At 43.9% G+C, this 14,656-nt stretch overlaps 2 protein-coding genes across 3 annotated transcripts in view; one reads left to right on the top strand and one right to left on the bottom strand.

Annotated features, from left to right (window-relative positions):
- The window catches only part of LOC108160063, a 71,389-nt gene that overhangs the window by 41,260 nt on the left and 15,473 nt on the right, over window positions 1–14,656 (top strand). The window lies entirely within an intron of this gene.
- Window positions 292–1,653, bottom strand: LOC117187748 (electron transfer flavoprotein subunit alpha, mitochondrial-like). Its single transcript, XM_033390550.1, has 2 exons — window positions 1,566–1,653; window positions 292–695 (listed from the first exon to the last, which is right to left on the bottom strand). Exons 1-2 carry the CDS (start codon window positions 1,651–1,653, stop codon window positions 448–450), a joined length of 336 nt encoding a protein of 111 aa, XP_033246441.1. The 3' UTR covers window positions 292–447.

Below are 14,656 nucleotides of genomic sequence, written 5' to 3' on the forward strand. Positions count from 1 at the left end.
GAAGGAGATTTGAATTTTCCGCCCAGAAAGTGTAGAAAGCTTTGAAGCTTTCGATAAAAGCTTTCAAATCGTGCGATCTTCTGATCTTAAATGCCTGGGAATTATCAGACGTGACATTATCTTAAGAATGACACATATACATATATATATATATAAAATCTTAGGAAATATCCATCCACAGAATGTCTGCTGGGTTGTTGTCTTGTTGCACAATCCATCAGGACTGATAACAAACGTTTCGATTATAATCCACTTAATACAATTTGACAGATGGGCGGGCTCAGAGATAGATAGAACTTACAATCGTTTATTATTATACAAATGGAGAGGGAAGGGGGAGACGAAGCTTCTGCGGACTAACATTAAAATTCAATAAATGCAACAAACATTTCTCAATTCTTGATCATAGAATCTGATCGGGTATTTATGCTACAACACGTGGCGCGGTTACAACTTGCCCGTCAGCTCGGGCACGGCCTTGAAGAGATCCGCAACGATGCCGATGTCGGCCACCTGGAAGATGGGTGCCTCGGGATCCTTGTTGATGGCCACAATGGTCTTCGAGTCCTTCATGCCGGCCAAATGCTGGATGGCACCAGAAATGCCAACGGCAATGTATAGGTCCGGAGCCACGATTTTGCCCGTCTGTCCAATCTGCAGATCGTTGGGCACGAATCCAGCGTCGACGGCGGCACCTAGTTATCACCTCTCTTTGCCTTTCCATGTATCACATTCCAGGTATCCCACCTAGGGAGGACTGGGAGATGGGCGAACCGGGACCTGCAAATGCGATCCACTTCTACACTGATGGCTCAAAGCTAGACGGCCACGTGGGTGGCGGAGTCTACTGTAACGAGCTAAACATCAGTCATTGCTTCAGGCTCCCAGATCACTGTGTTTCAAGCGGAGGTTGCGGCAATCAAAGAGGCCATTTCTATAGCATCCAAACTACCCCTCGACACTGACTTGGTGAGGACTGTGTCAGCTCCACCCCTGGTGGAGCAAGAGAGCAGCGCATGCTGCCTTACAATGGTGGAAGTTTATCTTCAGGAGTATCAGCGACATTCCTGAGTTTCACCTCCACCATTGTTTTGTCGTGGTCACTTTCCAAAGAGTCCAGCTCCTCCCCGACACCGATGTGCTTGAGACCCCTAGCAAGGTCGCTCCTGTCGGACACATAGCCATCCCAGATGTCATCCGACACCACTGATGATGCTACGTCCGATACCGCAGGCTTGATCTCCAGGCTCGGAGTCTCCGGGGCCTCCAGGTATGGAGGACTTATATGGACTTGGCCAAATTCATTAATGAAGCCAATTTGGAAACACAGGAAAGTCATATGCACACTAAATCATCGGGGTCAAGCAACTGAGTGCCATCGGAAGTCATATTGATTAGAAACCTTCTGTTGTTTCTTTTCTAGAGCAGCCTTCTGTTGCTCCATTTTAAAGGGTACGTTCTGTTCCCTTTGCTTCCCACATTTCCTTCTGTTTATAACCATTATATTGTATAATTGACATATATTGCCTTTTCATTATGTCTTCACTATTTCTTTTCAACTGTACCCTGCAGTACCAGGAGTAAGCAATGACGAATGTCATCTATGTACATGTCGTCTAGACGTTGCTGCTCCGGCTGACGCGCGGGCGTCATGATAACGCGGCGGTAGGCGAACGCCAGAGGGTGGTCCCGTTTAGTTGGCTTCAACAGCACAGATTAATTGCCGCAAGAGCAGTTGTTGTCGCAAGCTGTGCGCGTAAGTTGGTACGATGCTTTGGACTGGCTGTCTATTTTATTTAAAAACCCGACAGTAAAAAGTAAAGCTTAAACTATGGCGGCAACTTATGGTGGCCGAAAAGTATGCCCGTTCATTCGTGGCTAGAAATTCACCTTTTATCGATATACATTAAATACTAAATCGAATACCACGGTCAACTATCGTCCGTTGACACCCTGGGATCTAATTTTGAATGTTCTCTCTAAGAAATGCTCGGTGTATAAAATTTCACATACTCTATGGTTAGTGGTAAAACACACCTTTCAAGCCGTCGACAACTAAGACATCAACCAATTAATCAATCCATCCCAAGAGACGCTGCAACATCAAAGTAATGAAACAATAACCAACATGGACTCGAGCCCTGCTGGTGCTATTGAAGTATCTGGTCAGGGACCCTGGGATTCATCCGACGATCAGGTAACAATGCCAAAGCAATACAGGCTAAAATAATAGGGAAAATACCAAATGGCTTGGCATAGATCAGTACAAATGTACATAAGCCCAAAACGTTTGAATATTCGTGTGTCGCTTTGTAAAAACAGGAAATGTATCAGAAGGCTCCAACGCCAAAGTTGACCGTTTATTTCGGTTCTTGGGTTGCAATATTTCGTCTTTCGTTTCTAGAAAACATTGACCCTTGCAGTGGTAAGCTAATGCGCATTGCCGTGCTCTTAAAAAATTCGTCTCTTTAATGCACCACATGCGTTTCAATGTTAAGAAGTCTCTTATACTTGGGAAGTTAACTATAACATTGGAGCATCGTTCGTCTGTTTGCTTTCCCAGTTCGTTTGTGTGGAAGGCTTCTTAAACGTCATTAGCTTACATTTGTGGAATTAAGTGAAATTGTGGAATTGCTTGCCGCTTCGTCTTCGGGTCAAACGTTGTTTTAACTTACGTAATTCACTTACCGTTTCGCGCATAGTTCGCATTGTTCGAACTTAATACGTCGAGCCAAAGCTTGGCTGTTTCTAGCGTGCGCTTAGAACGGTTCGAAGTCCTTTCGTTCAGGCGTTTCGTATTTTATCGAATTTATGCGCGCTTGGCTCGAATACTGTACGGCTGGAACGCACTACATTTAATTTCAGCATTTTATTGCCGCTTAAGTCTCTTGATGACGTCTGCTCTCTTCAATTGTACTCTAGAACTTAAATCCAGCCAACTTTTTGTTTTGTTCTTTAAAATAATTAAAACCTTAGAGCAAAATGGCTCAAAATACTGGTGAAGAGAAGGCAACCTTGAGCGCTATGCATACAAAATTGTATATACGGCTCGAAAAGATTAGCTACGATATAAATCGAATGAGAATAGCCAACATAGAGATATTTCAACCATCTCATTTCGTGGTTGTTCGATGAAGCCTATACAGGAATTACAAGTTTCAGATGCAAACTATTCAAAGGCTCTAGTTAGTTTGAAGGGGCTGTATGGCAACAGGTGCTTAATATATTTCGATACACTTGCCAAGTTGTTTGATGTCCCGGCCATGACTAAGCCTCCCGCCTCTTCTCTGCGATCAGTTATAGATTCCGTTTCAGCAATTTTCGAGTTGCTTTTATCATTAGGAGACGAGCGACAGGTTGCTAACGCCATGATCATACATCAGGCGTTGTCGAAGGTAGATTCATATAAAAAATCGAAATATAAGGAGCAGCTAGATTATGATGTGCTGCCCCGCTGGTCCGATTGTGCGAAAACTTTACATAGGTGATACCAGAACCGTTCATCAGAGGAATCCCTATCAAAAGAGGAAGACTAAAATTCGACACGTCTTCGACCAGCAAGGGCGTTTTCGTTTTTTTGCGCAGGGGGAAAAAAATCTATCGATCCAAAGTGCATATATTGCGGCTCCAACCATTCGATTGTATGTGGGCATAGGGTATCCCAGTGCACATCCTCCAAGTGTAGAGTTTGTTCACAGCGACACCGCACACTATTGCACAGATATGGCGCTTCGAATGCAAATCAGAGTTCAGACTCGCAAGGTATGGCCAACAAAGCCATGGATGTTATTGAATGGGAATAACTCAGATGAGAAAACAGATTTAACTACAATCAGAACCCCACCTGCAAAAGATGGCCGGTCCATTCTATAAATAGTGTAACTATCAATGAAAATTTCATGATCATTGACAGAGGAGTTAAGCCAGGTTTCGGTAAACGCGATGGCATCGAAATCAAAGGACGCACTATTAGTATGAATTTGACGCAATTTGCCCAACCAACTGCGAACGTTTTGATAGTGCATGGAAAAATGGTACATCAGTTTTTTGGAGCAGGTACGGTAATTCTTGGATTCGAGTTCGAATCTTTGAGAATGAACTCATGCATAATTGTATGCTCAGGCCATATTGACGGTTTTAGAGAACTGGATAGTAAAGAATCAGGGAGAAGAATTTTAAAGGATGATATGTTGCGCTTATGTTAAAATGTAAATTTAGTCACAACTATATCATCAGGCGAAGTGTTAAGTTTAGAGGAAAGATGTTGTTTAACATCATCCGTTGTAGCCTCAGGAATAAGACGAGAAAAAAATATTGCTTCCGAGGGACCACTGCTCTAAGTTGAAGTCCCGAGCGAGATCGAGATGGTGGAGCCACTCCTAACAGAGATCTCGGTCCTGGGGCAGTAAAATTGGCAGCAACGGCTGGAGCAGGAATTGGCAAGACATCACCAGCAACCAACACACCCGCACTAGGAGCACTCACCACGTCAGAAGTGACGGCAGCAGAAACTGCAGGGATGGGATTGATGCTGTTGGGAACTTGGATGCTCGAAGGAAGCACATTGCTCGGTGTAAAGAACACCGGAGCCACCGCTGGCGGACTTACAGATAACGGCGAGGCATGACCACACGGAGTAACAAATGCTTCCGATTGATGAAGGTGGGAGGCAGGCGTACCAATCGGATTAGGTTGCAAGAGATTGGTATCATTATGCGGAATTTTCCGTCTGGGCGATTCGCTCAAGAGTTTGAGCCCAAGAAACTGTGATTCAAGGGTAAGAAATTTCTCGTTGAGAGCCACAAATTGTTTCCGGACATCCAGAAACCCAGTTCGAGTCTGTCTCATAAATGTTCGCATTTCGGCCTCAATCTCCCGACAAGCCAGACATGACCAAGACAGGCCCATGCGTTTCGAGATCAGATCATTTAGCCGGCCAAAATTTCCGCCACCAGCACATTTTATGTGGGCAAAATTGTCGCACAGCCAGCAGCTAAGGATTGAATCACCAATGATTACACCACCGAATTCACATTTCTTTGCACTACAAACGATTGCCATTATTGACAGCAGTAGAATCACTGTGCACGAATAATAAAAGAACGGAGTGAGAGCGCAGGTAAAATGGGAGAGCAGACAGAAGAGCGAGCCCGACAATCAGCTGCAGCGGCAATAATTCAAAGCAGATAATCCAACGACGTGCGGGAAACGAGCAGTAAACTCACCAAAGCAGAGACACAAAAGAAAAGTCCACAAAGAGGGAGAGTATAGGCAATCCAGAGAGAGTGAGAGCAAAAATGCGAGCAGCAGGCCCGCTTATGCTCACGAGAGAGTGTGGGCGATGCAAACGTTGATGCGCGAGAACAGTGCACACCGAAGAAGCGATAACGAAAAGCAGACTGGGCAAAAAACAATAACAAATTGCCTGCACGAGTCCGATGCGTTACGTTGCGAAAATTGAATTTATATTAAACACTTGTTTACAAACAAAACACTGGTGATTAACACAAAGTAAAATCAAATTAAAGAGATGCGATGATATATCAAAACAAAGTCACAACAATGTTGTATGATATTTAAGCAAAGGGCGGAGAATGCAGGAGCAAGAAAAAAACACAACCGGCTTAAGCAAGAGCTAGAAGCGAATTTGGACAACTAATCTTGGACAACGTCCAGCAATGAGTCGCTACATCTTCTCCTTAACAACCAATTCCCCTGCTGCGATGACAAAAAGACCACACTACTTCGAGGCTCCTTCCGTTGCCTCAAGTGATATCACGAACTTGCTAAGCCAGGAGAACATTTCCTGGGAAATCAAAAGCCTTAAACTTTACATGTCTGCGGGGTCAGATGGCATTATCCCTGCCCAACTGATTCACGCTGGACAAAAAGCCTTAATGGCTCAAAAAGGATGTTCGAGGGAATCTTCTCCCATGGATTCATCCCGGAAACCTGGCTTCATACCAAAGTCGGCTTCATTCCCAAAGCAGGCAAGCCCTCGCATACTGCCCCCAAAGATGTCAGACTCATAAGGCTATCGTCTTTCCTTTTGAAGACGATTGAACGGCTTCTGGGGATGCATCTCGCGGCGAGTATTCCGCCTCTCTGAGTCTAATCTCAGACTCTCAGTATGCCTATCGGAAGGGAAGATCCACCGAAACGGCCCCACACTCGATCACATCGATCATCGAAGCGTCTCTTAACTTTACATACTTTACGACATAGCAGGCGCCTTTAATAGCATCCTCCCGACCGCCATCACGGGTGCACTGACGGACCTGGGGGTTGACTCCCGGACGGTGAGCCTGATCGATCAGATGCTACAATGCAGGACGGTTGAGGCATCACTGGGGACGTCAACGTCCACCAGATTTGTCAGCAGAGGCATACCGCAGGGCGGAGTACTCTCGTCCCTCCTATGGAACGTGGCAGTGAACGTACTGCTGTGGGAGATAGAGTGCGATAGTGGCGTATGCGTATGATTTTGCCATAGCATTCTTCGGTAAATTTCTGCAGACGCTGTGTGAGTGCTTGACAAGCACACTCATGAAGATGTCAAAAAGGGCAGACAAATGCGGTCTAGGTGTCAATCCATCTAAAACGGAACTGGTGCTTTTCACTAGGAAGTACAAAGTTCCGGCACTGATTCCCCCAAAACTATGTGGGAAGCGCTTGCAGAAAAACCATCGGACTAAAATGGGGAATGACCCTCTATATATTTCGGTGGCTTTACACAGCTATCATATGACCAATCATGCTCTATGGAGTGGTGGTATGGTGGCCAGCCTCAGAGAAAAGAACATGCCTCAATAAACTCAGCAGAGTTCAACGCATGGCAGAGCTATGCATAACTGATGGGCTACGCACTATCCCAAGTGAAGCCCTCGATACCATGCTGGACCTCCTTCCCATAGACCTCATGGGAAAGAAGTTTGCAATCCTTTCCGCCCTCAGAATTAGGGAAGCCAAACTATGGAAAGCGTCCGCGCTTGGGCACTCGGGAATCCTGACGAGACTCCCGCAATTACCAGAGAGGACAGATTACTGTATCCCTAGTTATCACCTCTCTTTGCCTTTCCATGTATCACATTCCAGGTATCCCACCTAGGGAGGACTGGGAGATGGGCGAACCGGGACCTGCAAATGCGATCCACTTCTACACTGATGGCTCAAAGCTAGACGGCCACGTGGGTGGCGGAGTCTACTGTAACGAGCTAAACATCAGTCATTGCTTCAGGCTCCCAGATCACTGTGTTTCAAGCGGAGGTTGCGGCAATCAAAGAGGCCATTTCTATAGCATCCAAACTACCCCTCGACACTGACTTGGTGAGGACTGTGTCAGCTCCACCCCTGGTGGAGCAAGAGAGCAGCGCATGCTGCCTTACAATGGTGGAAGTTTATCTTCAGGAGTATCAGCGACATTCCTGAGTTTCACCTCCACCATTGTTTTGTCGTGGTCACTTTCCAAAGAGTCCAGCTCCTCCCCGACACCGATGTGCTTGAGACCCCTAGCAAGGTCGCTCCTGTCGGACACATAGCCATCCCAGATGTCATCCGACACCACTGATGATGCTACGTCCGATACCGCAGGCTTGATCTCCAGGCTCGGAGTCTCCGGGGCCTCCAGGTATGGAGGACTTATATGGACTTGGCCAAATTCATTAATGAAGCCAATTTGGAAACACAGGAAAGTCATATGCACACTAAATCATCGGGGTCAAGCAACTGAGTGCCATCGGAAGTCATATTGATTAGAAACCTTCTGTTGTTTCTTTTCTAGAGCAGCCTTCTGTTGCTCCATTTTAAAGGGTACGTTCTGTTCCCTTTGCTTCCCACATTTCCTTCTGTTTATAACCATTATATTGTATAATTGACATATATTGCCTTTTCATTATGTCTTCACTATTTCTTTTCAACTGTACCCTGCAGTACCAGGAGTAAGCAATGACGAATGTCATCTATGTACATGTCGTCTAGACGTTGCTGCTCCGGCTGACGCGCGGGCGTCATGATAACGCGGCGGTAGGCGAACGCCAGAGGGTGGTCCCGTTTAGTTGGCTTCAACAGCACAGATTAATTGCCGCAAGAGCAGTTGTTGTCGCAAGCTGTGCGCGTAAGTTGGTACGATGCTTTGGACTGGCTGTCTATTTTATTTAAAAACCCGACAGTAAAAAGTAAAGCTTAAACTATGGCGGCAACTTATGGTGGCCGAAAAGTATGCCCGTTCATTCGTGGCTAGAAATTCACCTTTTATCGATATACATTAAATACTAAATCGAATACCACGGTCAACTATCGTCCGTTGACACCCTGGGATCTAATTTTGAATGTTCTCTCTAAGAAATGCTCGGTGTATAAAATTTCACATACTCTATGGTTAGTGGTAAAACACACCTTTCAAGCCGTCGACAACTAAGACATCAACCAATTAATCAATCCATCCCAAGAGACGCTGCAACATCAAAGTAATGAAACAATAACCAACATGGTCTCGAGCCCTGCTGGTGCTATTGAAGTATCTGGTCAGGGACCCTGGGATTCATCCGACGATCAGGTAACAATGCCAAAGCAATACAGGCTAAAATAATAGGGAAAATACCAAATGGCTTGGCATAGATCAGTACAAATGTACATAAGCCCAAAACGTTTGAATATTCGTGTGTCGCTTTGTAAAAACAGGAAATGTATCAGAAGGCTCCAACGCCAAAGTTGACCGTTTATTTCGGTTCTTGGGTTGCAATATTTCGTCTTTCGTTTCTAGAAAACATTGACCCTTGCAGTGGTAAGCTAATGCGCATTGCCGTGCTCTTAAAAAATTCGTCTCTTTAATGCACCACATGCGTTTCAATGTTAAGAAGTCTCTTATACTTGGGAAGTTAACTATAACATTGGAGCATCGTTCGTCTGTTTGCTTTCCCAGTTCGTTTGTGTGGAAGGCTTCTTAAACGTCATTAGCTTACATTTGTGGAATTAAGTGAAATTGTGGAATTGCTTGCCGCTTCGTCTTCGGGTCAAACGTTGTTTTAACTTACGTAATTCACTTACCGTTTCGCGCATAGTTCGCATTGTTCGAACTTAATACGTCGAGCCAAAGCTTGGCTGTTTCTAGCGTGCGCTTAGAACGGTTCGAAGTCCTTTCGTTCAGGCGTTTCGTATTTTATCGAATTTATGCGCGCTTGGCTCGAATACTGTACGGCTGGAACGCACTACATTTAATTTCAGCATTTTATTGCCGCTTAAGTCTCTTGATGACGTCTGCTCTCTTCAATTGTACTCTAGAACTTAAATCCAGCCAACTTTTTGTTTTGTTCTTTAAAATAATTAAAACCTTAGAGCAAAATGGCTCAAAATACTGGTGAAGAGAAGGCAACCTTGAGCGCTATGCATACAAAATTGTATATACGGCTCGAAAAGATTAGCTACGATATAAATCGAATGAGAATAGCCAACATAGAGATATTTCAACCATCTCATTTCGTGGTTGTTCGATGAAGCCTATACAGGAATTACAAGTTTCAGATGCAAACTATTCAAAGGCTCTAGTTAGTTTGAAGGGGCTGTATGGCAACAGGTGCTTAATATATTTCGATACACTTGCCAAGTTGTTTGATGTCCCGGCCATGACTAAGCCTCCCGCCTCTTCTCTGCGATCAGTTATAGATTCCGTTTCAGCAATTTTCGAGTTGCTTTTATCATTAGGAGACGAGCGACAGGTTGCTAACGCCATGATCATACATCAGGCGTTGTCGAAGGTAGATTCATATAAAAAATCGAAATATAAGGAGCAGCTAGATTATGATGTGCTGCCCCGCTGGTCCGATTGTGCGAAAACTTTACATAGGTGATACCAGAACCGTTCATCAGAGGAATCCTCTATCAAAAGAGGAAGACTAAAATTCGACACGTCTTCGACCAGCAAGGGCGTTTTCGTTTTTTTGCGCAGGGGGAAAAAAATCTATCGATCCAAAGTGCATATATTGCGGCTCCAACCATTCGATTGTATGTGGGCATAGGGTATCCCAGTGCACATCCTCCAAGTGTAGAGTTTGTTCACAGCGACACCGCACACTATTGCACAGATATGGCGCTTCGAATGCAAATCAGAGTTCAGACTCGCAAGGTATGGCCAACAAAGCCTCAGTTTCATCACGTCATCCTGGACAGCAATGGTTCGAGTTCGAGATAGGTTTGGCTAAGTTCAGTTTGCAAGAGCACTATTGGACTCAGGCTCGCAGGTCAATTTCATGATGGAAAGCTCGGTCTCGTGGAGTAAAGTGTCGAGTAAAATATATTCGAGGTTAAATAATCATTGTTTCGTCGCTGATTTTTGGGTTCTCAGCAGCATTTCGAACCAGCAGCCGCATATTAGTCTTCCCATCAAGCAGTGGAAAGTTCTGGCGAACGTGGAGTTGGCAGATCCAGCGTACCATTGGCCTCAAAGGGTAGACATGTTGCTTGCACCGGGAAACTCAGACTCGATAATGGAGGTCCGTTAATACAAAAAACTCTCCTGGGATGGGTAGTTTCTAGACGATGCAAGCAACAACAACAAGGAGCTGCTTGTTGTGTCGCAGCTTCGTCAAAGGAAGACATGGAGTTGGGAGGCCTTCTTAGAATAAGAAATTAACAAAATATTCAGCAGAACAAATTGCTTGTGAGGACCACTTTGTGAAAAACGTTTCCAATTTGAATTCAGAGCGTTTTGAAGTTCGCCTGCCCTTTAAACCTTCGGTTGAAATGGCTAAGCGTCGATTTTAATCGTTAGAGCGTAGAAGTCTGAAAAACAGTTCACTTCGCGAAATGTACGTTGCTTTAATGAAGGAGTACCTCGAGCTCGGTCATATGTCTCCAACAGCCAATATTATTCCACCAGGACCGCACTATTTCATACCACATCAATGCGCCTTGAAGCCTGATAGTACCTCAACATTGTAATGGTGGGGCCCACTATTTAGAGGGAATTGTTTTAATATCTCGTCAGATTTCGATTGAATCGCTTCGCCTATACTCCTCCGCTCGCTCTCTGTTCCTTGCCGTTAATAGTCAGAGATATAATCACAATGTAGTAGAAACTTTCGTAGTGATCCTAAAAAATTCGATTCTATTTGATTCTATTCTAAGTCAAACGTTTTCCTCCTTTCCTTCATTACCAGAACAAAACAGAAGCTTTTTTTGTTGATATTGAAAATTTATTCGCTACCTTTTTCCAAACAACTTACTCGTCTGTCTATTTTCGAGGAATGAGTTGTTCTGAAAGGTTTGTCATCTATGGACATATCGTTTTCTGCGGGTCCAGATGAGACACCAAGTTGCACTTTAAAACACTGTGCCCAATCCCTTTGCAAACCCTTGACCTTTCTCTTCAACCTCTGCTTGGAACAGTTTTATCTCCCAGTAATTTGGAATGATTCCTACATCATTCCGCTTCACAAAAAAGGTTCAAGATCAAACATTGAAAACTATCGTGGTATCGCTAAGCTTTCCGCCATACCGAAGCTTCTTGAGTTCCTGGTCACCCGGCAACTGCAATATCTTTGTTGCAGCTTGATATCTCCGTCGCAACACGGTTTTTTCAGGCATCGTTCAACATCGACTAACCTTCTTGAGGTTTCTAACCTAATCCACCGTGGTTTTCAAATTGGTTTGCAGACGGATGTAGTTTTTACGGACTTCAGCAAGGCATTCGATTCTGTGAACCATGCTCTGCTTATTCACAAGCTCTCTTTATTAGGGTTCCCAACGAAGCTTCCGGATTTTATTTTGTCCTTTCTCTCTTACCGTACTCAACGCGTTTTTTTTTCTTATGTGTAGCCAAATATTGTTCATGTTACTTCAGGAGTGCCACAGGGAAGTCATTTGGACCCGCTTCTGTTTATTTTATTTGTGAATGACCTTGCTCAAGTTATAACATACTCTACTACACTAATGTATGCTAATGATGTTCAAATCTGTATGCCTTACTCTGATTGGTACTTGCACACACGCCTTCAACTGGAATTAAGTGAACTACTATTGTGGTGTTCAACTAATCTTCTTTTTCTGAACCTTTCTAAATGCAAACTTTTGACATTTTATCGTTGCGCTCCACATTTTGTCTCATATGTTCTAGGAAATCATGTCCTCGAGCGAATTTCGAGCTCAAATGACCTCGGAGTCCTTTTTGATCATAAGATGTTGCAACAGTAAATAAAGCTAAGGGTGTTCATCAAGCGTTGGTCCAAGGAGTTTGACGACCCGTATGTTCCGAAACAACTGTATATCTCGTTAGTACGTCCTATATTGGAGTATTGTTCTTGTGTGTGGAGCCCGCAGTATAAAGAGCAGCAGGTTGTTATTAAATCCGTGCAAAAGCAATTTTGAATTTTTGCCCTTCGGAACTTTAACTGGACTCGGGTAGAATCTTGCCACCCTACCGGTCAGGGTAAATCTAATTGACCTGCAGTCGTTGCACCATCGCAGAAAGTGTAATGGGGTAATGTTCGTGCCCAAGCTCCTTCTCGGGATTTTTGACTCCCAAACTCTTTTGGTTCAGATTGACTTGGCCGTTCCATCTAGACCTACCCGTACTTTTAGGCCAATCTGCTTACCCATATGTAGGTCGACCGTTGCGTGCAAGAACTTGGAGTTCGTCATAGAGACACACATGAGATCGGTTTTGTACAATTTGCAACGATTTTTATGTGGACGACATGCTTACTGGAGCCGATAAGATTGAAACGTTGAATGTATTGTGTAATTAAGTGTCTAAATGGTTTTCAAACCATCCACAGCTAGCTGGAGGAATCAATATGGAAACATTTCTTAATTTCAATGATACCGATTCGACCAAAGCCTTAGGTATGCGATGGAGTCGAAGTGCAGACACATTCCGCTTTCATTTGGATGAAATTTTAAAGGAAGTGACCCCTACAAAACGCACACTTCTCTCAGTGAGTGCACAATTATTCGATCCGTTGGGATTGCTGTGCCCCATTGGCATAACGTCCAAAATTCTCCTCCAAAAACTTTGGGAGCTCTGCCATCATCGCTTGCTGTTTTTCTGTCAATTTGTAGCCACAATTCAGGAGCTGTCAGAAGATATTATATGGCGTCATGTGCTTTCGCTATCAAATCCAGCGGACTTAGGCTCTCGTGGATGCGACGTCTCTGAATTCCTTGAGTCAATTTGGTTATAAGGTCCTAAATTTGTATGTGAGCCTGATCATTGTTGGCCAGAGAATTCGCATTTTAACATCCCAGCCGATGTAAAGGATTCGGAGGTAAAAAAGTCCGACCAAGTTTTAATTGGTGTTGAGGACTCATTTCCCAATCAGATATTTGCTCGTTTTTCGTCGTACACAAAATTAGTTCGAGTATTTGTGTATGTGTACCGTTTTTTAAACACCAACAGGCAAAAAAAGCGCTCCACGGATTTGGCTGTAAAAGAGTTGCAGCAATAGTCCCTCAAATTGATTGAGCTGGTTCAACGAAGTGTCTTTCCGCAGGAGTTTAAACAGTAGAAAAGGGACAAGCTCTGCCGCCAAGCCTGCAAATGATGGCCCTGTTTGTCCAAAAGATGTCCCAAAAAGGGAGAACGTTTTCGCTTATCAGGGTGGGAGGCAGGTTTTTGCATGCGCCTGTGCCACTTGAGGCCAAGTTTCCAGTTCTACTGCCCGCCATGAGTCACTTAGTCGAAGAGTCAAATTGTTCTTGATGAATTTGCACTTAAAAAATTTTCATGCCAATGCAAAGACACTGGTCAGTCTGCTGAGACAAGAGAATTGGCTTGTAAATGCATGTCGGGAATGCACTCGGATAGTTAGGAGATGCATGCATTGTTTTCGCTACAAACCAAAATTAATGAGTCAAATCATGGGAAATCATGGGATCGCATCATTATTATAAACAAAAGGAACAAATCAATTTGCAGTGGTCTCACAGCGCCCAATACGTTCGCACTTATTTTCTGTCCCTCTCTTTGTTGTTCAATGTTAGCGCAGAGTTTCCCCTCGTTTTTTTTTCAATCTGTTTTTTTTTTTAGTAGAAATCAGTTTTACATAAATTATGATCTAATATTAATAATATATACACTGGCCTCCTACATATTTTAAGAGTTTAATAGTGATGTTTATATGATATTTACCAAATATTTCTATTTTTGACGCAAGATGGGTGAAGACGTTTGAGTCTATGTGAGATTTGAGTATGCATCAATCCTCTAGGTGCTTCATTTGAATGGTGAAATGAAATGCCTATCATTGTATCGACATCTATGATGGTTAATTTGATCTCCAATATTTGGGATGTGGAGATCTTTTTCAAGCATTGTGGTCCGAACAAACCACGGGGCACCTGTAAGAAGCGTCTTCAGTGCACATCCCCAGACTTGAGTGCCGTATGTCCGTATAGGAATTATCATTGCTTACTTTTTGAGTTGATGAGCCAATGCAACTTTTTAAGTTAATTTTAGAATTTAATAACAGTAGCTCTGATGTGTGGTCCCTAAGTCCCGAAGTGGACACCGGCAGCAGTGACCACTCTTGCGCGGAGTGGTCGCCCGCCTTTTGAAGGTGGAAATTGCCAAGTCAAAGTGCTTACTTTGCTGCTGGGAATAAGGTTTAAGCTGGTCACAGACTTTATGGCGTTTAAACAGACGGCGAGTAAGCTGGATATACCA

This window comes from Drosophila miranda, chromosome 3, assembly GCF_003369915.1.
Source record: "Drosophila miranda strain MSH22 chromosome 3, D.miranda_PacBio2.1, whole genome shotgun sequence".
In the NCBI taxonomy this organism is placed as follows: Eukaryota; Metazoa; Arthropoda; class Insecta; order Diptera; family Drosophilidae; genus Drosophila; species Drosophila miranda.